General features: G+C 40.6%; 3 protein-coding genes across 6 annotated transcripts; all 3 read left to right on the forward strand.

Annotated features, from left to right (window-relative positions):
• Positions 1-1,069: 1,069 nt before the first annotated feature.
• LOC147045427 (inverted formin-2) lies at positions 1,070-13,876 on the forward strand. 4 transcript variants are annotated; one of them, XM_085932309.1, is made up of 23 exons: positions 1,070-1,230; positions 4,931-5,341; positions 6,012-6,127; positions 6,219-6,378; positions 6,890-6,923; positions 7,028-7,169; positions 7,288-7,420; positions 7,558-8,214; positions 8,350-8,492; positions 8,583-8,644; positions 9,033-9,135; positions 9,222-9,307; positions 9,477-9,577; positions 9,646-9,716; positions 9,819-9,926; positions 9,995-10,065; positions 10,149-10,269; positions 10,637-10,801; positions 10,928-11,030; positions 11,123-11,275; positions 11,858-12,631; positions 12,882-12,935; positions 13,480-13,876. In XM_085932309.1, the coding sequence occupies exons 2-22, from the start codon at positions 4,942-4,944 to the stop codon at positions 12,932-12,934; spliced, it is 3,756 nt and encodes a 1,251-aa protein (XP_085788435.1). In that variant the 5' UTR covers positions 1,070-1,230; positions 4,931-4,941; the 3' UTR covers position 12,935; positions 13,480-13,876. The 4 variants fall into 4 exon arrangements, with proteins under 4 accessions (XP_085788435.1, XP_085788437.1, XP_085788434.1 ...); XM_085932311.1 differs by lacking the exon at positions 12,882-12,935; XM_085932308.1 differs by lacking the exons at positions 12,882-12,935; positions 13,480-13,876 and having other exon boundaries at positions 11,858-12,846.
• A 96-nt stretch (positions 13,877-13,972) lies between these two features.
• adss1 (adenylosuccinate synthase 1) lies at positions 13,973-18,384 on the forward strand. The gene is made up of 13 exons (XM_085931765.1): positions 13,973-14,286; positions 15,260-15,362; positions 15,449-15,511; positions 15,783-15,833; positions 15,900-15,966; positions 16,042-16,149; positions 16,228-16,309; positions 16,382-16,508; positions 16,587-16,741; positions 17,584-17,708; positions 17,813-17,910; positions 17,994-18,143; positions 18,224-18,384. The coding sequence occupies exons 1-13, from the start codon at positions 14,098-14,100 to the stop codon at positions 18,274-18,276; spliced, it is 1,371 nt and encodes a 456-aa protein (XP_085787891.1). The 5' UTR covers positions 13,973-14,097; the 3' UTR covers positions 18,277-18,384.
• A 393-nt stretch (positions 18,385-18,777) lies between these two features.
• On the forward strand, positions 18,778-20,411 carry siva1 (SIVA1, apoptosis-inducing factor). The gene is made up of 4 exons (XM_085932060.1): positions 18,778-18,985; positions 19,286-19,471; positions 19,720-19,867; positions 20,213-20,411. Exons 1-4 carry the CDS (start codon positions 18,865-18,867, stop codon positions 20,259-20,261), a joined length of 504 nt encoding a protein of 167 aa, XP_085788186.1. The 5' UTR covers positions 18,778-18,864; the 3' UTR covers positions 20,262-20,411.
• Positions 20,412-23,997: the final 3,586 nt, after the last annotated feature.

The following is a 23,997-nucleotide window of genomic DNA, read 5'->3' on the forward strand; positions in this document are numbered from 1 at the left end:
TGTTTTCAAAGTAAAGGTCTGGCATAAAAAATAGCATTCAAGCATGGTTTAAAACCCCTGCACAAGAAAATAACTTTAAATACAATTAATCAAGAAGCCACTCAGATTTCAATGAGGACAAGCGCTCCAGAAAGCTAGTGATTGTTTGACAGATAAAAAAAAAATTAAACACGATGGGTCTTTATAGTTTTTTGCACTTGCAATGTGCAAAACCAGTCTTGATCAAACACCCACATGTTTAACGCTAACTTTCCCCCTTCATCGCAGCTTGCTTATCTTCACTGTTGTCAGTGGGGAAATGCAAACATACTGGCTTGGCATAGTCCCTTGGCAGGCTTGACTTAAATTCCAAAACATCTTAGTTATTTTTCTTCAGACAAGATCGGTCTAGACCAGGGGTTTATTGAGAATCAGAATGCTGAGCAAGGCCAAGATAATAAAAACAAATCAGTGTTTTGTATATTTCGAAAGTCTCTGACTAACCATCCAATTATTTCGTTTTTTAGGAATGAGTCAAATGATCTGCACGAGTTCGGCTCCAACCTCCAGGATGGAGATTAGTGTGAGGGGAGGAGGGCGCACTACTGACGGCTGCGGACAGCTTCAGCAACCGCAAGAAAATAGAAAATTGCATTAGGTTAGGGTGGGGAACTACTTCAAAATAAAACAGCGCCTGCAAAACTGAATGAGAACTCTTGGTTGTCGCAGTCATTTTGTTGTTGTTGGCTTTTTGGGGGAATTCTGCACGCTCCGCAGGAAGCTGAACGTGTCTCAAGTCTCTGCAGTGCGGACAATAAAGTCTGTGACGTTTAATCCATACCTAGTTTTAGTATCATACTACTTATTCCCAATCAGGTTTTATCAATGCAGCAAACCCATATTGTGCGGTTTAATCACGTTTATTCGCCAGTAATGCAGGAGACGTCGTCAAAACTTTATTGCGAAAGGCACGAGCGGAAATCTGAGCTTCGCGTTTACTTCTACATTGACGTCACTCTTTTAAACAAGTGAGCGAGAGAGAGCGAAGGGCCGTGACGATTAAAAGCCACACAAACGCAAATACACACACACACCCACTCCGCTCGACCTGCCACTGCCTTAATGCCTTAATTTGTGGAGATCCATTTTTCTTCTTTGACGATGTAAAACCGGAGTGTGTTTGACATCTAGTGCCTCTCCCATCTGAACACTCACAAGGACGCGATCTGTGTTTTTATAGAAGAAAACCAGGTAAGACATCATTGCGCATCTTCAACCTCTTCAATTATGCAACAGAAGATGTGTCATGTAAAATCGTTGCTGTCTAAGATACGGGACAACAGTCCCAAGTCCTCTGCAAAAGGCGCACCCCAAAGTCAGGCTTTGGGATATGTGTTGCGTGGTTTTATTTTAATCCAGCATGTTGCAGACAAAGTGGCTCTTTTGGTTAGGAATAGTGTCGCCGATGGCCGTATTGGATTGAACTGTTTACTCTTAAACTGGTTTGGAGAGGAGGAAGGCTGCAAGGAATGGAAAAAAAAAACGTGTCCAGTTGCCAAAGTACACTTTTATCTGGATCACGTTTTGTTTGCATGGATTTCTTGTGTGTATAAAGGTTAATTCGGTTTTAATTATGTGTTAACAAACCTTGTTCATTTTTAATAAAGTGAACTATTTGAATAGGATGTAGCACAAAGAGCTCTTGCATGCACGTTATTGCCAAAAATAGGAGAGATGGGAAGGGTAGGTATCATTTTAATAAGATCCAGATGTTTTGGACTCTGCGACGTGAGCTTTTAAACCCTGCATGAAACGTGAATATTCATCTAAAAGTACTCCACTTCTTCAGTCTACATCTGGATCGCTTAGTTAACAGAATCAGGTTGTAATGCCGTCTAATTTCAAAGTTGTTCAAATTTGGAAAACAGTTTCAAAGTTAAATTGTAGTGTCAAAGTATTCATGTCAGAAAACATTCAAATTATTACTAGTATTAAGATTCTAAATTGTCATTCAAAATGTAAAGAGATGTTAACAAATGTGTGATAAATGTAAAACTTCTCTACATCTCCCTCTGACGATGCCTGACAGAGGTCAATCGAAACGAAAATCGTTTTGAATCGGAAAATTGGGTTTGATTCATATGAATCAAATCATTACATAGACTGTACTTGGATGGTATCGCACCCCATGTATTGAGATACGTATCCAAATATCTTTAATGAGAAATATACCCCAGTTATAAATTGGTTTGAGATTACTGATGATTCTTTCTCATTGAATTAACTTAGTTTTGGTTTAGAGCTTTTATGTGTTGTTACATGTTAAGAAATGTGACAAATCCTAATCCCACTGAATCCAACCAATTTGAATAATTTATCTTAAAATTAATAATAATATAAAATTGTTATATGATATACTATTATATTATTCTTGAATCGTATCATACCCTGTATGTCAAGATATGTATCAAATCGTCTTTTATTGGGATTGAAGAAGATCCCTAAAAGATATTGCTAGTTTTATGCTTATCACATTTCATCATGCTGCGGTAGCATCTTTGACTTTTGAGATTCTGACTGTAGTTACATAATAATATTCAAATGAATATGAACAGTATTTGCAGTCTTGGGCTCTGCATATGTTTCAAATAAACGGAACCAGTGGGTGTGCATGCTTAAATGTTAATGTAGTTTACAGTGGAGTTTAGCTGTTGTGTAGGAGGATCGAGCAGAGGACACATGAGTGGGTTTGTCCTGTAGGCTGTGAATCAGCTGCTGTTAGAGTTGCATGTGGGAGTTATTGGGGCAGACATTAAAAAATGGCTTTCAACTTAATAAAAAGCATATTTTTCATTTATTCACCCAATAATGTTTTCTACATGAATTGCTTTTACTGTGGATTCAAATCCTCAGTGAAACAGATGTTTCAAAAGAGGAACATGTGCTTCCGTACCAGAATGTTTATCTGGTTTCCTGTCCTGGGATAGTTTTCCTTCCTGAGAAATTCTTCGGTAGCCCACCACACTTGACGCACAAACACACCCTTGTCTCAGAAATAAAAAGGATAGTTAAGAAAGTGTGCAAGTTTTTGGACGATTTCCCAATTTCAGTGAATTTGGTTAAAGCTTGTTTCACTTGGCTTCGGGACAAATAGATCGGTGCAGTTTTAAACACTCTGAGTCAACTTTCCGAACATTTTAGGAAACCATGACGTATCAATTTCCTCAAATGTTTTCTGATAAATATGTTTTTTTTATTGGCTTATTCTGGACATGTGATCACAGGAAGAGCCACTGTAAAACTGAATACACATCGGTGTGTATAAATATTTTTGGTGCATATTTTTCTTTTTTATGATCATGAAACAAATGTAAAATATTTTGCATTATATGTGTGCAGCAGAGTTTTATCCTACTGAAAACCAGAATTAAAAACATCCTTATATTTGATTCCGATAGGTATGTAATGTTTAAATTCAGCCAGTGGTTTGTTAAGCGACCCTTGTGGGAAAGTGAGAATTCATTGATGGCATTGAGACGGTCTGTTGTGTCCATTGTGCGTTTCTGCCGGCTGCCACGGTAACGTGGCAGAATTGCGCAGCCTGAGCTGACAGAATTCCTTTGCAAGAGCCAAGAGTCACTTTATTTTGACTAGTTGACTCAAATGGAAAATTTGCCGCACTGCATCATATAAGGCCAAGTCAATTTGCAAAAAAAAAACCATATAACTGTAGAAGTTGGATATTTGAGTGTCAAGCAAAGACAATGCCCCCCCCCCTCTGCAAAAAACTATCATTCCTTCCGAGCTCCCCAAAGTAGCCGACTGTGAGTCAGACCAAAGCCGTTGTGTTTGTACATGCTCATCATTCTGCTTTGCCAAGTCGGAGCAAAGCCGAAAAGTTTTTTTTTTTTTTTTTAACACCAAACCAGCAAATATCACAACGTATTTTTAGACTTTTTTGCAAAGCTCTTTCCCCTTTTTTGGACTTATCCTGCTTGTATGGGAATGTTTTAGAAGCTCTCCAGAGGGTAGGATGGTGAAAAAAAGGAGTTGGCAAGCGGGGAAATCTGTGGGTTGTGCCACAAAAAGCAGCATGTGTGCATTCATGATACATCTAGAGAGTGGCTCCTGTGTAATCATTTTCAAGGTCTCTGATGAAGGATCGTTTGTGGTGTAAAAGGTGTTCTGCACTGCACATGCAGGGAGTTTTGATTGGCTTTTTTTTTTTTTTTTATGCAGGATTTAGTTGGAATGTCGTGTTTAGCTACTGCAAACGACCCGACTGCTGACATAGTCGTTTAGTCACCCACAGAGTGCAACGCTGTCATTCCCTATTGTTTTGTGGTCCGGCCTTTCATTTTTGTTCTTCTCACCAATGATGAATGATGGTGACATTGTGCAGACAAATTCATTGAATTACAGATAAGTTTTACCAAAACAAAGAAGAATACTGGATATTTTTTATTGTCGCGTGTTTGGCAGTTTATTCATTTTTGTTTTTGTGTAACTTCCTGTATAGTTTTAACTAGTATTTTTTTGGATTTGTATGTATCGTTCCAAACATGTTCCCATTCAGTTTTGAGGAGAAGCCACAAAATGATGATAAATATGATAAAAGATATTTAGAATTGGCATTTTTTTTATCCATATAAATGATGTTGTCATTGCCAATTCCTTTTTACTCCACCCAAAAAAAATGAAATGCAGTTGTGTGAAAGTGATTGACATAAGATTATTCAGCTAAATCTTTTCCTCTAGTTTTCACGTCACAGCAGTTTCAATTTGTAACATAAAATGTAATCGGGAGAACTGAAACAGGAAGATTGTGTAATAAACCAACAGTACAGTGTTTGGAAAATAAAATAAATGCAATTCTGGGTGATGTGGAAGGAAAGTATAAGCGTTCTGTGACTGAGGACAAAGTACATAAAGTATGACTTTTTTTTCACAGGTGCTTTCACAATGATGACAGGGATTTCAGAAGTAAAGAAGAAATGGGCCGCAGTTCGGGGTCGCCTGGGCTCATCGCAAGACTCGGACACGCAACAGGAAGCCAACTTGGAGAATGCTGATCCGGAGCTCTGTATCAAACTTCTCCAGGTTCCCACTGTGGTTAACTATTCCGGCCTGAAACGGCGCTTGGACAGTAGCGATCAAACATGGATGGTGCAGTTCCTGGAGCTGAGTGGCCTGGATCTCCTCCTGGAGGCCCTGGACCGCCTTTCAGGCCGAGGTTGCTCCCGCATCGCAGACGCCCTACTGCAGCTCACCTGCATCAACTGCGTCCGTGCTGTCATGAACTCTTCGGCTGGGATCCACTTCATCATTGATAATGAGGGATACATCCGGAAACTCTCCCAAGGTTCCCATAAACATTCTACTTTTATCTTTTGAAACAGTAGATTCACATACAAAGGGGTAGTGATGGAAATTTTGAGATTAACTCAAGAAATGCATAATCTTTTCATGATGGATGAAATTTGCTTCCCGTTTTCTAAGGAGCTGAACAGCAAATTTCGCAATAGTGGGAAAGGACATTTCTTGTTTCAATAATATTCAAACATTTCATCATGATGTTAATTTTGAAATAATGAGACCAAGATGACTACAAACAGGATGTTCCAAAATGGAAGTTACTGAGTTACACATTGTGTCATTTGATTGAAACAGACACCAAGAGATTTGTCACAGAAAAAAAACATTAGAAAAAGTTTTTGTTATACATTAGGACATTTGTTTTCAATGTTAGAATGTATTTTAATTTGATTCTGAAATTTCACCGAGAAGCTCAATATCCTTTTTTCTCTTTGTTTCCACACAAGAGAATCACAAAAACCTGTTTATAGTTTCCTCATAAATTGGAATTTTCGTATGTTTATCTGCTGCCACATCGTCAAAGAACAAAGTCCACATTGCGCTGCCTAAAACCATGTGAGGCATATTGAGGTCTTGACACAAAAAAGGAATCGCCACTGAGAACGTTGATGTTTTGTTTTCTGTGTTAATTAAATGTGTGTATATGTTCCACACAGCCTTGGACACCTCCAACACGATGGTGAAGAAGCAGGTGTTTGAGCTACTTGCAGCTCTCAGCATGTTCTCAACAGAGGGCCATCGCCTTGCTCTGGATGCTCTGGAACACTACAAGGCAAGAAAAATACCGCCCTCTTGTGGCGAGTTGCATTCCCAAGCATGACACCTCATTGAAGTCGACTAATTTCCTCTGATTTGTTCTTCAGGGCGTGAAGACGAGTCACTATCGCTTCAGCGTGATCATGAACGAGTTGCAGGCCACAGACAACGTCTCATACATGGTCACGCTCCTCAGTGTCATCAACGCCCTCATTTTCGGCTCCGATGACCTGAGGCAGAGAGATAAGATGAGGAAGGAATTTATCGGTTGGTGCAGCCTGCCACTGAACAATTAATCACACAATGAGTGAGGTCACTTTCCTGTGAGCTGACGCAGCATTCATGCTCAAAGTGAATACAAAACACACAACGAGACATTGGAGCATTAGTCAACGTGTCTAAGAAAAGCATTGCATGGCGTCATTTTGTCTGACAAATTCTTAAGCTTAAGACATACAGTTGTGATTTACTATATCACACACTGCTAAATCTTAAATCGAAAACATTCCAAATTATACAGACCTAACTGGACCAAATGAAAGTCACAATAACGTATTTGGTCAGTTTGGAGTCCAAATATAAACTTACCTGATTCCATTATGACCACCCACCTCTATGGACCAATCAATTTGATTGGCCACGCCTCTTTTATAATTCCTCACCTGTGACAGACTTTCTTGTCCACTGTGTACCACTTGTTCACCTCTATACATGATTTTCATGCAAAAAAAAAAAAAATTAAATGATTTGACACTTGCTGTTGTTTGTTGCTCTGCAGGGCTTCATGTTCTTGATAGTCTACCAAAATTAAGGTGAGCGTGCAGCCTCCATTTTTTTTCCCCCACCCTTAATTAATCAGCCTCTCATTTATTTTATTTATTTTTCTAATAAAAATGCATTTATGTATGCAATGCAGAGAACAGGAGGATGCAGACTTGATTATTCAATGTGAAGCTTTTGAAGAGGCGATGGCTGAAGATGAGGAGGAGCTCTTGCGCTTGTATGGTGGGATTGATATGAGTAACCACCTGGAGGTCTTTACAACTCTTTTTAACAAAGTAAGAATTGTGTATATTGATATAATGTAAACATAGATGTTTGACATCTATTGCACTCAATGATGGTGAATATATAAAAAAAAATTATATACTGATACTCTTTGTTTATGTTTGCTAGGTGAGCAGCTCACCAGCTTCTCTCCAGCTTCTGTCCATCCTGCAGACGCTTCTCCTGCTGGGGCCAAGCCGCTCGGATATCTGGCTAGCTCTGGAGTCCGTCACTACCCGAGCCATACTGCTGGCCCAGGACTGTGAGTCAGCATTTATTGTGACTTCGATAATGGCCGCCTTCTTATTAATATTTGATGGAGTTGGGAAAATAGCAATTAGGTAGTGGCTGATGTTGTGTAATGTTCTAGCAAGATTTTGTTTTCTGTTTGGACTCCAGCTGAGATGGGATCTTTTGAAAAGATCATGGAGCGTTTGGTGTTCTCCAAGGGTAAGTTGTCCAAGGGTGGTCAAGAAGTGGATGGCCAGCTAGCCAGAGTGGACAAGGCTTCACAAACTAGTCTGGAAGACCCAAAGCAGCTGGAGAAATGCTCAGCATCACCTCAGAAGCCACTCTTTGCTCATCCCCCTCCACTACCGCTTCCTCCGAATATGACTGAACCCCAAGGTTCTCTTCCATGCCCACCTCCACCACCGCCACTTCCTCCAAATACGACAGGGCCCCTTCTTCAGTGCCCGCCACCGCCTCCTCCTCCTCCACTCCCTGGTGGATTTGGTGGACCTCCGCTACCTGGAATGACTCTTCCACCACCACCGCCTCCGCTACCTGGAATGACGCTAACACCACCACCGCCGCCACCACTACCCTACGGTGCTGGTATGGCTCCCCCACCACCTCCACCCCCTCCGCCAGGTATGATCAACGGCCCACCGCCGCCACCCGCCTTACCCGGCATGGCGCCACCACCTCCACCTCCGGGCATGATAGTGGCTCAAAGCAACTATTCTCTGGGCTGCGGCAAACCGGCAAAATTGAGCCGATGTCCCACGATGAGGATGAAAAAGCTCAACTGGCAGAAACTGAGGTCTGTCACTGGTGAGTAAAGGCAATTTCTAAAATAGAAAATATACGTTTTAAATATTAAAAGAATGACATTCGGATTCGGGTTCAAAAAAGAGCAAACTAAAATTGACAAGATGGCTTCTTTTTCCTCTTAACGCACACACGCAGATGGTCACTCCATGTGGGCTTCAGTTCAGAAAGAGCCTTCTTACGAGCCGGACTACAGCAGTATCGAGCAGCTGTTCTGTCTCCCGGTGACCGAACACAAAGACAAGGGGGCAGCTGCTCCTGTCAAGAAGGAGCCTAAAGAGGTGCGCACGGTCAACAATCTGCCATGAAGTATTCCAAAAAAAAAACAGCCAACTTCCTCAGACAAACAACTTATTTCTATTTGCTTCTAGATTACTTTCATCGATGCCAAGAAAAATCTGAATGTAAACATATTCCTGAAGCAATTCAAATGGTGAGACACAAATTATTGGGTTGATCGGTTTGAATCAAACTGTACACTCGATGTTTCGACAATTCAGTGGTTTTAAAAAATAAAATAAAAAAAATAGTGATAAATATTTTAGATACGCAAAAATAGATGGAGAACTGATTTTTTTTTTGTATTCTATTTTCTTTATTTAAATAATATTTGAGTGTTTTCTGCTGTGTATTTGAAATGTTTTGGGTTTTTTTTTTTATATAGGAATGCAAATTAACATTTTTAATCCAATTTATTGATTAATCAATTATTTAAGAATTCCATAGTTGCACCTATACTTGGTGGTATTGCTAATATTTTGCCCTACTTAGTGGATTGCCTGTGCATGTCCATCTTAATCTTCCAAATATTCTTTGTCCAGCTCAAATGAGGACTTTGTGATGATGATTCAGAAAGGTGACAGATCCAGGTTTGATGTAGAGGTGCTAAAACAGCTCCTGAAGCTCTTGCCAGAGAAACATGAGGTTCGTTGATACCTACGCAATGTCTTATAGCTGTCATTCAATGGGAGCCCACTCGCAAGAGTCGTGATGTTTCCTTTGTCATCTAGATTGAAAACTTGAAGTCTTTCCAAGGAGAAAAAGAAAAGCTGGCAAATGTCGACCGTTTCTTCACATCGCTCCTCAATATCCAATGGTAACTTTTTTTCCCCAAACTGTTCTAACGTGAGCTTGCCTGCTTTATAAATTACTCTGTGAAAATGGGCCAAAGAAGACCCCATTAAATTTTGCAATGGCATCAGATGGATTTTTCTGCCTTTTTAAAATATGACCTTCAACTCTTCCAATTTGCTGTGTACCATCAGTTATCAGCTGAGGATTGAGTGCATGCTGTTGTGTGAGGAGACTGCATCAGTGTTGGAGATTTTCCAACCTAAAGTCAAGCTGCTGGAGGAGGCCTGTCACTGTAAGTGCACATTACCGAAAGAATCTCATCCGGCTTACTAAAAACTAATTCCAACCTTTGGTTCTCAGCTCTCATGGCAAGCACGCGCATTCCTACTTTTTGCAGGCTCATCCTTGACGTGGGCAATTTTCTTAACTATGTAAGGTCGCCAAATATTGGTTTTATCGCAGCGAAGGCTTTTTTTTTTTTTTTATCTATTTCTTTTTTTTTTTTTTTATCGCTTAAATCTCTTTCCTTCCAGGGAAGCCATACGGGAAATGCAGAGGGATTCAAAATCAGCTCTCTTCTCAAGCTTACAGAGACCAAAGCCAACAAGAGCCGCATTACGCTGCTTCATCACATCTTAGAGGTACAGCAAACACCAACCTTTTGCCTTAAAGCATAAATTTAACACTTTTTTTTTTTTTTTTTTGAAAGAAAGCAGAAGTAACCCACCCAGAGCTATTGGAATTGCCAGAGGACATTGAAATCTGCCAAAAAGCTGCAGGGTACAATTTATCCTTGCGCATTCTTGCATATTGTCACCCCCCACAAATATGCAAAATAGTCCAAACTATCCCTCCTACCACAGGGTAAATGTGGATTCTGTCCAATCCGAAACCAACGACTTACTTAAACGACTGAAAGAGGCTTTGAAGAAAGTCTCCAATTCTTCGGAAGACGTGAAACAGCAATATACAAAGGTTATTGAGGTAAGATTTGCTTTGTTGTGGAAACAGTATCCAATGGAATTAGTTCAGCAGCATCTTAAAGGGGTGCAACATACTTTTTGTAGTAAACAAAATATTATTTCGATTTTTTTTTTTTTTTTTTTTATAAATATAAACACACTTATTAGAACTGGAAATGTAACTGCTTGGAAGCAATATTGTGACATGTTGGTATATTTGCAGGAACCTTCCAGTACCTAAAAGTATTTGGGCTCAAAAGAATGATGTATTTTTAAATCCAGTGAGCTACTAAATGGCAAAAAAAAAAGAAAACTACTGCATTGATTTTGATGCCGGCTTTTGTGAAAGCTTCTCTCGTTGTCACAAAAGCTCCAATTCTGTGCTGCAGGAAAATCTGGAGGCGTGTCAAACTTTGAGTGAAAGATTTGTGGACATTGACAAGAAGAGGAGTGAACTAGCTGTCTACTTTTGTGAAGATGCCAATAAGCTGTCGCTTGAAGAGCTTTTCGGAACAATCAAGACTTTCCGGGAACTTTTCATCAAGGCGCTGAAGGTCGGGATAATACTGGTGTCATTTATAGTGTGAAAAAACGTTTTGTTGAGTTGCCGCCTAAGTCGAAATTGCTACTGTGTGTGTACAATTTGTACTCGGCAGAGTGACACTTTTTTTTTTTTGCAGGATAATAAGATGAGGAAAGAGCAGACAGCCAAAGCTGAGAAGAGAAAGAAGCAACTGGCAGACGAAGAAGCCAAGAGACAGAAGGGAGAGAATGGAAAAATAAGTAAGTTGTGACTGCAAACACTTACCAGATATGATTTGAAAAGTATTGACCTGACTTTTTCTTTTTATGAAATAATCGCTGTCCCTCACCAGTCAAGAAAGGCTTTGTGCCACAGGATGACGGCTGCATAATCGACCACCTACTCGCAGACATCAGGAAGGGTTTCAGCCTAAGAAAGACCAGGCCAAGGTGCGATTTGGAAAGCCTCCCTCATAGTGAAATGAGTAGGGATACCTGCCCACCTGGTAAGGACAAGAGACTGTGGCAGTTCAAGCGCCGTTCCTGAGTCACTAAAAGCCTTGTTGCTTTCATGTGCCCGTATAATGTCCTTCAGCTTTTATATGTATTGCCATGCATCCTCACTCATTACCTCAAAGTGCAAAAGCAAGAAGTCACACACAGACACATGTTTTTGTTACAACAGGGTTTCCCAAACTTTCATCGAAAGACACAATACTAGAAAATTACCTTCGTCGTGTGGTGGCAAAATTGGAATGCTAAAGATAATTCAGACGTGTCAAAAAGTGCTTTGCCAAGAAATACATATGTGTGCCTGTCTATCAGTAAAGTAACTTTCAACATTTTATTTGATGGTCAGAGAGCCAAATTGACCAACTTTTGTTTGGGAAACCTTGTCTGAGTTTTTTTTTTTTTTTTTTTTTACCCTGTTTGAGTCAACAAGATGGGCTACAACAGATTTCCCCCCCCCCCCCCCCTTCATTTTAATTACCAGTTCAACCTTGGCAGGATTTTCATATGGGTTTTGTGATGCCTCTTTGTAATTTCTAAACCGTTCCCAGTAATGCTCTTGACATTTCCCCATTTAGGGTCAAGTGCGAAGCCTGCAAGCGAAAAAGCCGCAGAAGTGGCTTGCACCGTTTCCGCGCCCAGCACACTTCCAACAAAGGCTCACCAAGCCAACACAGGCGAAGTGAACGGTTTTCTCAGCTCCCCAAACGAGACTCCCTCCACGGATACGGAGCAAGTGGTGGCCTCGCCCCAACCGACGCCGGGGGAATCGGTTTCGAAGTCATCCCCGGAAAGTCCGACATCGCTACGGGAGGAGTGTACCTCGACTACGCCTACAGCACCCCAAACTAAACTTGAGCTGGAACCTCAATCAAGTGCCCTCACAGATGTCGAATCAACCGAGACCAGTCTGCTCAGCCCAACCTCTTTGTCAGATTCTGACCTGATAGATGTTGCGTTGGATGAAACTTCGAGCCAGGTACCTCAGAAGTTAACACCAAAGGAGCCAGCGGATATTATTGTGAACGCTCAACTCGCAGTTTCTGCTAGTGAAGGGAATCCAAAGGCACAAGAGGACCGTCAAACGATTTGTTTAGAAGGGGCTGAAGAACAAGCGGCAAGTCTCGAATTGCATGCTGTCAAATCATCTGGGAAGGATGTGGTGGTGAGCTGCACGCACGCAAACCCCAAAAGTAACCAAACTTGTCCGGAGAGCATCTTGGAATGCGACGGCCAGGGTGCAAAGAAATCTCAAGCCGTGCCATCGGCGTTTGAAGAGGAAACTCCCGCTGTAAACTCCGAACTAAATAAACGGCCAAGCTTCTTTAAACGCAGCAAAAAGAAGAATTCAGGTAAACCATCTCACTTAAATAAAAAGTTTTGGAATGTTAGTCTTGTGATATTACTTGGAGGGAGATTTTTTTGGGTGTTATTTTTACTGCACTCTACTTTATATCATATTATTTTAGAAGGTGATTGTGAGAATTTTCCAATATGTGCCTTTTTTTAATTAAAGACAATGAATACAGATTTTGCTTGTGTTTGCCAATGGACAGTTTGTTTGAATGCTCTGTTTTTCGTTCTTACTCTCTAAAACACAAGGTAACAGTGGGACAGGACACATTAAACCTAAAAAGGGCTGTGTGGTGCAGTGAGGTAGGTCAAATGGTGGGATGGTAAACTGTAAGCAGGAACATCATCCTAATAAACTCACTCACCGTCCAAACTTTGTGGCAAATAACACCATTTGTTGCTCCGACTGAGATCTGGATTTCATTTGTTTGTGTCGTCCAGCTTTTAACACGTCTCTTTTAATGATGCAGTCATTGATGTGTCTAAGGTGTTTTAACAACAATGAAAACTTGAGTTGTTTTACTAACTAAAAAAAATGGATCAAATATATTTCTGCAGCAACTTTTCTCATTCCAGTCAGTCTTGACTATGCCAGTCATTGTGAATGAAGTTCTCATGACTTCACTATTGTCTCTTCCATATTTTTCCGTCCATTACTTCTGCTCTTGGGGGTGTTATTAAATCCACTAACGACAGTCTCATGTGCTTCCTGTAAACTGCTGACTGTGTTGTCTAAATATAATTTATCTATAAATTAAATTAAAGTAAATTTCTACTAATTACATCAAAATTGCTTTTAAAATGTAAAAATATTGTCCTATTCACTCTTATTTCCCCCCTTTACTAGATTCCAGAAAAAGGAGATCAAGAGGAAAAAGAAAAAATTGATGTCACCGCAGAATACGGAAAACATTATTTTTGAGAGATTACAGAAGATTGTTTTGTAGACCAAGAAGAGTTTATAAAGTCATCCGAGGCTGGGCCGACTTTGACAGCACTTTGGATGTAAACATGTCACTTTATGTAAATTGTTTATGATTGGAAAAGTTGGACAATGCGCTTTATATGTTTTTGTATTGTAAAAGTAGATGTGTGTGTGTGTGCGCTTTAAAATTTTTGAAATGCTCATGTAAAGAAAGGATGCAAGAAATATTTAAAAAATGTTGGATCGTATAAATCACTTAATAATACTGTATTGTAACTTTTATTGCTTAACCTGTTTTAATAAAAGTAATTGGACATTAGGTGTTTTTATTGCATGACTCTTGAGGAGCTTTGACCACGGCAGAAGTAAAAATGCGCCCCCCCCAGCCCTAGTCCTGTAGTCCGCCACAAGACAACCATTACGCACGGTCGTACGCGGGTGTGTCTGGCTTGTGACATCATCACCCTTACGGATATGGCAATGCCCCCTCTTGGAGACAGCTAGTCCACTTGAGACGGCCAGCCCGAAGCTTGCGCCATCATGTCGCTCAGTTGGTCGGCTAAGGATCACAAAAACACGAGCCAGCACGTCGCAACTGGACTCAAACGAGCGCGCAACGACGTGGGAAACAAAGCGACTGTTGTTTTGGGTGCGCAGTGGGGCGACGAGGGCAAAGGTAAAGTGGTCGATCTGCTCGCCACTGAAGCGGACGTTGTCTGCAGATGTCAGGTAATTGGAATCGGGTTGAAGCTGAACTACGATTCGAACTGTTTTGATTTGTGCATGATAGTAAGATTGACCAACATTGGATTTCAGTGGAAAAACACTAAGTTGCTTTGATTGTTAAAGTCAACAAATTAAATAGATTAGATTTAAATGCATTGTTTTATTTGTGCGTGCATTGGTTTACTATAATAACATTTTAGACAGTTTGGCTTCAGATGACTCGCATGCGTCAGAAATCAGAAGTTGATCCAGTTCTGGACAAGTTGTCAACAGTCTCTGCATGTTGTACTTTTTTTCCTCTGCTAGCACAAGTATGTTCCCTCCTCTACACACACTGCATGTACAGCAGATCACATTCTCAGAGTGGCTTGATACATGAGAAGGCCAGGTCTGAACCATTGGAGGAGCAGACTTGGGCCCCCACAACAACTTCTGAGCCAAGAGTATTAAAATAGGCCGGACAGGCTCTATGTGAAGTGCAAAAGGTCACGGATGGTCATTAATAGCCTTAATGTTGTTCACAGTGGATGTAGACTAATTCATGTATAAATATAATAAGGGCTAGTTTTTAAAGTACACCGAAAGGAAAAACACTATGGGGGAGAATATGCAAATTAATCACAGGAATCCAGGGCTGAGATTCATCGTTCTGCCTATTGGAAAATATTGTGTAATATGATTTAATAAACTGGTTGCGTAAGTGTGCATTTGTCTGTCAGATTGAGTCTTGTGTGAAACCCTTTTAGGTTACTCCACATCTTTTCAGTTGGATCAAGGTCTTGGGTTCTGCTTCAAGTCAGTGTGATGCTTAAAGTTGAAACAGTCTGTAAAATTGGAGCTAATTGTGGATGCTGTCTGCACATTTTTTTTTTTTTAGTTACGATCACCAAGTTCAAACTATCGTTTTATATAAACTTCACGCACTTGCTTGTTTGGGTGATTTAAAAAATATATATATAACGACTTTGATTCTCAGGGGGGCAACAATGCAGGACACACAGTGGTAGTGGACGGCAAAGAGTACGACTTCCACCTTCTCCCCAGTGGAATCATCAATCCCAAAAGTGTCTCACTCATCGGTAAACACAAATGAAACAATTTCTTGAAACCATGAACACAAATGCGTCTGTAGTGTCACTTTTTTGATATCTCTTTGGTATGGCAGGTAATGGTGTGGTCATACATTTGCCTGGCCTTTTTGAAGAGGGCGACAAAAATGAGAAGAAAGGTAGAACTCACGTAATCAGCAATTCTGCCTTTCCAAAAATGTCTTGGAATTAACATACCATTATTTTTTTTAATATTCTGCCCATCTTGTTAAAGTGGAAAAAAATATAAACAAAATATGACCTATCAGTATGACGCCAATTGAAGGCACAATATATTGTCAATAAAATTGCCCATTGTTATCTTTGGAATGGCAGAATGTTAAAAGTACTCGGTGACTGTCAAGAAATATTTATTTATTTAAAATATAATATTCTGTTCTCTCTCATCAGGGTTGAAAGGCTGGGAAAAGAGACTAATTGTCTCAGATCGAGCTCACCTTGGTGCGTATGGCTTTGCATTTGTTTTTATTTTTCGAGAGCTTTTGTCAACTTCTTTGCTCTCCACAGTGTTTGATTTCCACCAGGTTGTCGACGGATTACAAGAAACTGAAAGACAAGCGCAAGATGGAAAGAAGTAAGCTTCCAAACTATTTTTTGCCAACAATCATTCGTTTGTCTGTGTTTTAATCATCTGCTTTTTCATATAAAGTATCGGAACAACCAAGAAGGGCATCGGACCTGCATACTCCAGCAAAGCGTCTCGCACGGGTCTTCGTGTATGTGACCTTTTGGGTGACTTTAAGGACTTCTCTAGCAAGTACGGCGATAACGTCAACCTCGTTCTTTTCTTCCTATGTCCTTCATGTCAATTATGGTTTATACGAATTCCCTTCAGATTCATGAACCTCGTCCGCCAGTATCAATCCATGTATCCAACCTTAACAGTCGACGTTGAGGACCAACTGAAAAAGCTTCGGGTAGAGAGACGAGAACAACATTTGGTTTCTTGGGGCCTGCTTCCCACATGAAAGCTGTGCTCTGTTGTGCAGGAATACGGTGAAAGATTGCGACCCATGGTCAGAGATGGAGTCTATTACATGTATGAAGCCCTTCATGGATCTCCAAAGAAAATTCTGGTTGAAGGGGCCAATGCTGCTCTCCTTGATATTGACTTTGGTAGGATTTTTAAAATTCTATTGATATGAAAATAATAATTTTTCTGATTGTATTATCATGATAAATGCTCTTCCTTAGGTACATATCCCTTTGTGACGTCATCAAACTGCACCGTGGGCGGGGCATGCACAGGCCTTGGCATCCCCCCGCTGAATATCGGCGATGTGTTTGGTGTAGCCAAGGCCTATACCACTCGTGTGGGAATTGGAGCCTTCCCCACTGAGCAACTCAATGTAAGATGATGATGTCACTGTCTTAAGTGGGGAACACAATTTCTCTCCCTAGTGATCACAATCAGCAAAAGCGTGAGTCAGATCTGTGAAAGATTATTACAGTAAGAAGACAAGACAGTTTTTCACTTGTAATGTTTGGGATTGGATAAATTGTTACAAAACGGGTATGTGTGCACCCCCCCCCCAGCATCTGCATGTGAGCCGTTAAATGGCTGACCGACACTTTACCCTTATACAGGTCACAGACAGAGATAAATTTAGGGCCAGAGGTCACATTCAGAATACATTTAGCGTGACCAGCAGACTCGTATTACTACTTACTCAGGGAATGGATTATTAGAGATAATGTGTATATGGTTCATTGTAGGTTACTTTGTTGTCTATGTAAAGACATATACCCACGAAGCATATTAGTACATTGAGTACAAGAAACATATTACTACATTGAGTACAAGCTACTGTACAGAGAAAAGTATTTGCACCGTTTTGACTAACACCATCATAGAGAAGTATTGATTTAACAATATGCAGGGGCGGAACTAGAACATTTCCGGTGGGGTGGCCAGGGTGACACACTGGGTTTCTTACGTGAGTTTGCGGGATATGAACATAGCTGCTTAATTCGCAATACAACACAACAGATGAGGGGCTTTGTCTTCTCCTTTGACAGAAAAAAAAAAATGCATGAACATCTTTCGTGACTGGTGCGTGGTGCTAAAACATTTGCTAATGCTAAATACTGTTGCTATTTGTAAACAAGTAGATAAACTTACCAAATACGCCAAGCTATTCTCCAAGCCTGGTTTATATTTTTATTTCAATTGGTATTTGTTTATTTGTAGGCAGTTGGAGAACTGCTGCAGACGAGGGGTCATGAGGTGGGCGTGACCACAGGGAGGAAGCGACGATGCGGATGGTTGGATCTCGTTATCGTCAGATACGCGCACATGATCAACGGCTTTACTGCGTGAGTATTAAAAACAGTCATTATGTGGAACGGGCTTGTTTTTGTTTTTGTTGTAACCAAACTGATCTTAAGTTTACCTTCAACTCTGTCAACCTCCTTTGCAGTATCGCTTTGACAAAACTTGACATTCTGGATGTGTTGGAGGAAATTAAAGTAGGAATTGCTTACAAACTCAATGGGAAAAGAATTCCACATTTTCCAGGTAATATTTGCAGACGAGGTGATGAAAGCGCAGGTGACATTCATGGTAGTTCTTTATTCATAGTGTGTTTATTTAAATCCTAGCAAACATGGATGTTTTGCATAAAGTGGAGGTTGAGTATGAGACCTTCCCTGGGTGGAAGACAGACACATCTGCAGCCCGTAAGTGGGGTGACCTCCCAGTCAAGGCACAAAACTATATCCGCTTCATCGAGAACCACATCGGAGTTCCCAGTAGGTTTTAACTTTTCATTTGACCTTCATTGATGCCAATGAGTATATTTGTGACGTTCTCTCCCTCTCACTCCCTACAGTCAAGTGGGTCGGTGTTGGAAAGTCCAGGGAGTGCATGATCCAGATGTTTTAGATGGGAAACCCTTGCTCTTCATTCACAGTTGCACAGATAGTGTGGTATTTTTATCTCTAAAAGTGATCTCCTCGTCACCAGTTATTAATAAATAATATATAAATTAAAGATTGATTCATTCTGTATTTTGTAATATGTTGTGGTCAAAAGTAGATATGACATTTATTGTGCCCTTCAATAAACACAGATGTGGAAGCACGTTCTCTAGGATCAAACATGGAAGTTGGTGCACTGTTGATATTAATCATCATCAAGTTTGATATGTTTGAGATTAGAAAGACAGGAGACAGGAGGAGTAAGAAGACCAGGCTTGTTCCTCTCACACTTTGCCGTACAGTCGTTTGACGCGCCATTTGTTGTTGACAATCATAAATCACAACACTTTCTTAGCCCCTGAACGCAGCAGCATCCAGCAAGCCCACAATCACATGACAATAAAACGTTCTCTGATTGGCCTTTAAATTTCCACGTGACAATAAATCCTGTGTACAATTGGTTGTTTCATTCTGCCACGAACATTTTTCCCGCAAAACTTAGTGGGGGCAGCAGCTAAACTGTGTCTGTTTTGGAATTTTTACTACCACTATAATGCCGAAGCGTGGATACCCTTTTACGGAAACCTTCTCGTCCCAGTACAAAATACACATCAGGCAGCATGAGCTGAGTAATTCCAGCGTGTTGGGGAACAAGTACAGGAAAGAAATATACGGTAAGTGCGTGTTCGGTGACGTTCTTTGACGTTAGCTAAAGTTAGCCTGAATTGCTAACTTAAATCTTCCAGACCATAATAATCGATTCACGACTATAGCTGTCGTATTTGCTCTCAAGAGGAACACATTTTACTGTCGTTTCGCATTTGTTGCTTTGTTCTCTTCTGACCTAAGTGAGCATTGTGGTAGTAGTAGTAGTTCAGTAAGACACCCTAGCGGTGAGAAAAGTATCCAACACATTGTTTACCTCATCCGGGCTAGGTGTGTTTTTGGCTCATTTCCCGTAGTTTTGTTTACAGAGAAGACCAAGAACTTACTTTTTAATGGTGCCAAAGCTGTGGTGGGCACTGTATGGCCCGGTGGAGAGAAGACTGGCCACGCTTGTTCATCTGGAGAAGGCAATGCTGAAAGCAGCCAGACTCTTTTAAGAGGGCAGACTTTGATCGGATTTGATGGAAGACTGACTAAAGCACCCAGAACGCAAGGTGAGTTTTTGATGGGATGCAGCACTGACATTTTTACGAGTCCAACAGAATGATGTATTTGCTGTTCAATTAGCAGCCTGACATTTAAAAATTGGGTAAATTGTTATTTTCTGAACTGATGTTTAAAGGGATCTTAAATCTATGGCTTGCGGCCTTTGTCTGTTCCCGGTAGTCCAATTTTGAGAAATTGTCTTTTGCATTATTTTTACAACCATGCAGACAAGTTGCGACCTTTTTTTTGTTTCCAGGGTCGCCTCCAACTGGCTGCTGCGTTTGCCAGAAGAGCATCTCATGCCGGACATGTTGTTCGCAGTGCGAGCGACTCACCTGTTCCTCCTGCAGCCGACAGTGTTCAAACTGCTCAAACCTCTGCTGTTCAGTCTGCACCGTCATAGAGTGGGTCCCATTTTGTTTTAGGTTCTAAGTGCTACTATTGAACACAAATAGCATTTCCCTTAAGATATTATAAAGTGTGGCATGAGGATTGTCGTTGAGGCACAGGCTGAAATTGTGGACGTATGTGCCAAAATCATATGACAACTTTTTTTGGATGAGTAATGCAGCAAAATTTGTAGCAATACTGGAAACCTTGAGACTCCACCACACCCAAACACAATTTACTCTTGGATCTGGCCTCCCTGTTTATACTCTACTTTAGTTAATCCAGCAGGAAAGTGTAGGTTTCAAAATAATCTCAATTAAGCAATATTTTAACGTGGTTTTATTTTTTTCCCTCCGCAGCTACAGTGGACGTTATGATGAAGTTGTCTGTTGCAGTTGTTCCCCGTAATGGAAATCCAACTCGTTTGTGATGAGTTTATGCTTGAATACACAGTATCCTCACTCATGCATTTTTTTTAACAATTGTCATTTTTTCCTTATGAACTATGTAAATGAACTATGTATAGAGATATATTTAAATAAACGTTTTCATACCATATTGACTTTTTTTTTTTGGGTCACTTAAAATATTAGATACAGTATCCAGACCAACACAACTAGAGAAATTGGAAGGACCTTGTCGTTTTCTAGTGGTATAGTTAAATAGTTGTAGAATATGACCAGCAGGTGGCAGCACAGTATAAGAATTTAGTTGGACGACACGTTCTTGCCTTCCCCCAAAATATTGCCTTGGGAGAAAGTTGTCATTCCTCAAGGTAACCGGAATTCCGGTCTACCCTGCCTACTCTGACCCTTAATTGTGTGTGCTAGCAAATGTTTTTAATAAAACAAGCACAGCCAGAGGTTTGACAAAAGTCACAAAACTGCTTGTGCACAGACTAGAATATTACCTATTCCTGCTGGATATGACCTTTTGGTGCAATCATCACTTTCTTGTGTTTTGGCACCAATTCGAATCCAGTACAAAAATCAAAACATTTCCGCTTTCTGCTCCCCCTCGCTAAAGATGGCTACTCTCAGGGTCACACTTTGTACACTGAGTAATTGTTCTTAGTTGCGGGTCCTAGGCGCTGCTTTATAGGAACCGGTCACATGACCCGGTGTAATTGATATTAGCTCGGATGAGTGCACTTCCTGGAGCTTATTGCAAATGTGCATATGATCTGTTGAGTCACATCCCTTGTTCTGTGGCTCTGTTGTAGGCTCGGGCCTTTTTTGGGAACTCTGCGGTTGGTCTGCTTGAGTTCCGGCTCAGAGGACAGACCCTGATTGGCAAAGTAAGGTGACATGTTGTACGTACAATTTTTGAAAAGGCTTGAAGGAAATCACAAATGCACATTAGATGCTGGTGGGGGTTTTTTTTTTCTTTCGGAAAAAAAGAACAGAAGGCATAGTTTGATGAGACTATTCAAACAAGAATATGTCTTATCCTGTCGTGTGGCTTTATTCACTTCTATGATGATTTAATACAATTTGAAGAGTCAGCTCAAGATATTTTATGATGATGACCGTTGGCTATACAGCTGGAACTTGTCTTGTGAATGATATATCACTGACTTGGCTGCTCAGCGTAACAGTTCCATCTCCAGTTATATGAACATTCATATATTTTTTTTTTGTTGTCTTCACTATCTTTCCTTGTATCCTTCAGTAATGCAAAAGAGACACAAAATGTAACATACATGTATTATCTCTCTCCTGGTTACTCAGTATAATACGGCTAAAAAAACAAAACAACAACAACAAAGCGTCAACCTGATAAAAGAATAATTTACACCACAGTCAGCTGTCTTTAGTATTAATGTGAACAGAGTCTTCCCAGGGACAAGCAAGCAATAATGCTTTCTCTGCAGAGTCACCACTGTGTCATCAGAGTTAAAGTGCCAGTTGACTGGATCTGGCCCCCTGGCTGTACTTTGCCCAGGTCTAATTGAAACGATAGTGGCAGTTCTTATGAGAAATACATACATGCAGTTTGTGCATGACACAAAACCAATTGGTTTTGTTTATTTGGTATTACTTAGTGATGAAAAACAAAAAGTAGATTCACTCAAGAAAGCTTGATGATCAAAGTAAGATATTTGCAAATATCTTATTTTGATTAAACACAATAAATAAATCACTCTGCTTTCTTCAAAGACTATACAATTTGGAGAATTATTACTTTTGAGATTTTGAAATCAGATTTGAACGAAACGGCTCCAAAAGATTACTATTAAATTGGTAATCCATTTGTTGCCGGTTTATTTTGACACTTCTACTTATCACCTTTCAGCACTGGATGCTGATGGTTTCATTTCTTCTTAACTCCATTGTGATGTGATGAGTTTTACAAGACAATGCAGCTGTTACTTTATCAGTGTGGATATATTCTACTACGTACGTGTGTGCCATGGGTGACTGCACAAAGAAGGAGGAGGAGGGGGGGGGGGGGTCACATAAACACCCCCAACCCGCCAGGCAAGACCGACTGCAGGCAGCCAGCGGGAGCACGTGGCTTTGTCTTTCAGCTATTCTTTTTGGGGGGGACCAGCTGTGGTCTGAGGCCAGCGTCAAGTCCGATGATGCTTCTTGCTATAAATACGAGTCAACCAGCGTGTGTAAAGTGACAGCTGTACAGTGGAGCAAGGGCAACGCTGTCTTGGTGCTGTCACAGCGTTCCGCTCCTAAAAAGGAGAAGTAAGAACACATTTGTGCACTTAAAGTGCTTGTACAGGTGGAGAGCACACACAGGTGTTCCACCCTGCAATAGTATTGGGACGGCAAGGCCGATAACCGCATCAAGCCTGCATCCCCAACCTGCCATTCTTTTTTTGTGGTGCTTTGTTTTGCGCCTGATTGCTTTGTTTGCTGTTTAGAGTCCTTATCTTATAGCAGGATGAAGGATCTCTTGATCTTTTTTTTTTTTGATTGCATCTATCTTTAAGTTAGCAGGCAGGATGTTTTTAAATGAACTACTGAGTTCATTTTGTTGAGTCATGTGCAATTTACATCAATGTAGATTAGAGATCACAGAAGAAGTTAGATATTACCGCCATTGAGTCACATGGATGATGGAGAATTCTTTTAGGCTCATCACAGGATTTGGAGCAACTTCCAACCAAGTCTTCCTATTTTTTATGCTTATTTTTATGCTTTGCACCTCTTCCATACTTTTTCATGTTCCTGATTTTCACTCCTGCCCGCTGGTGGTTGTTGCTGATGTCACTCACAGTTGTTTTAGCATCTTTCTTTACATTTCTTAGAATATTTCTGTCATTTTTCATACTCAAACCATTCAACATATGTTAGTACACAAATGGTTTCTTTCTTCTTCGGGGCATTTCATGGTTGGATGAGTTAAGCCTCTGATTTTCCATCTTATTTCACTGTCACAATATCTTGTTTTCATGTGGTTATCAAGTTGGCTGCACCTCTAACTACTATGGTTAAAAAAAATTCATACCAATGTGAGGAAAATATTGATCAAATAAATTGGATTGTGTCAAAATGATGAATGCATTGACAATGTTATAGTGCATCCAACAATACTGTCAAAATTCAGCATTAAAATGAATGCTCGGGTTGGTTAACAAACTGTGTGTGTGTTTAATTTGACTACTCGCACAGTGATGCACACACACGCACATACGTGAACGTGTTTGTGTGCCCTTTTCAAGTGTGACCACCTGTCTTTTGTTCCCGAATAAATAAATAAACACGGACCACACCAGCTGTCCCTGGCAGTCCGTCCCCTTAGAGGTCAAGGGCTCCCACCGCTGGCCTTGTTGAGAAAGTAGACACTTAGTACTTTCCTCTCAACTTCTCCCAAGTACCTCTACACACACACACATGCACACACACACAAGCCAATGAGCCAGGCTTTGGTCAGGAATGTTTTATTACACCATGGCGTTAGACTGCACATATCCCGGCTCGTCATCCTGCAGCTAAGCTCTATCACATGGCCTCTTGCTTTCCATGTGAAATGTTTTTTTGCACCAGAAGAAATACTCACACACCAGATAACCACTCTGAAGCTGTGGATCCCGTCAGGCAGATGTTAGCAGATGCTGCTGCCCGGTTGCTTTTATTCATGCAGGTTGACAGCGGCCGTAGCTTTGCATCAGCCGGCTCTTATTTTT

This window comes from Syngnathus leptorhynchus, chromosome 15 (assembly GCF_054491065.1).
Source record: "Syngnathus leptorhynchus isolate UIUO chromosome 15, UIUO_Slep, whole genome shotgun sequence".
NCBI lineage: Eukaryota > Metazoa > Chordata > Actinopteri > Syngnathiformes > Syngnathidae > Syngnathus > Syngnathus leptorhynchus.

Excerpts from the sequence above, each read along its gene's own strand:
- adss1 (XM_085931765.1), top strand. The coding sequence starts at position 14,098 with ATGTCGCTCAGTTGGTCGGCTAAGGATCACAAAAACACGAGCCAGCAC. Across the intron at positions 17,709-17,812 it reads ATGATCAACGGCTTTACTGC|TATCGCTTTGACAAAACTTG; the intron begins GTGAGTATTAAA and ends CCTCCTTTGCAG. Across the intron at positions 17,911-17,993 it reads AAGAATTCCACATTTTCCAG|CAAACATGGATGTTTTGCAT; the intron begins GTAATATTTGCA and ends TTTAAATCCTAG.
- siva1 (XM_085932060.1), top strand. The coding sequence starts at position 18,865 with ATGCCGAAGCGTGGATACCCTTTTACGGAAACCTTCTCGTCCCAGTAC. Across the intron at positions 19,472-19,719 it reads TAAAGCACCCAGAACGCAAG|GGTCGCCTCCAACTGGCTGC; the intron begins GTGAGTTTTTGA and ends TTTTGTTTCCAG. Across the intron at positions 19,868-20,212 it reads TCAGTCTGCACCGTCATAGA|CTACAGTGGACGTTATGATG; the intron begins GTGGGTCCCATT and ends TTCCCTCCGCAG.
- LOC147045427 (XM_085932308.1), top strand. The coding sequence starts at position 4,942 with ATGATGACAGGGATTTCAGAAGTAAAGAAGAAATGGGCCGCAGTTCGG. Across the intron at positions 9,578-9,645 it reads GCTGGAGGAGGCCTGTCACT|CTCTCATGGCAAGCACGCGC; the intron begins GTAAGTGCACAT and ends TTTGGTTCTCAG. Across the intron at positions 10,802-10,927 it reads TTTTCATCAAGGCGCTGAAG|GATAATAAGATGAGGAAAGA; the intron begins GTCGGGATAATA and ends TTTTTTTTGCAG.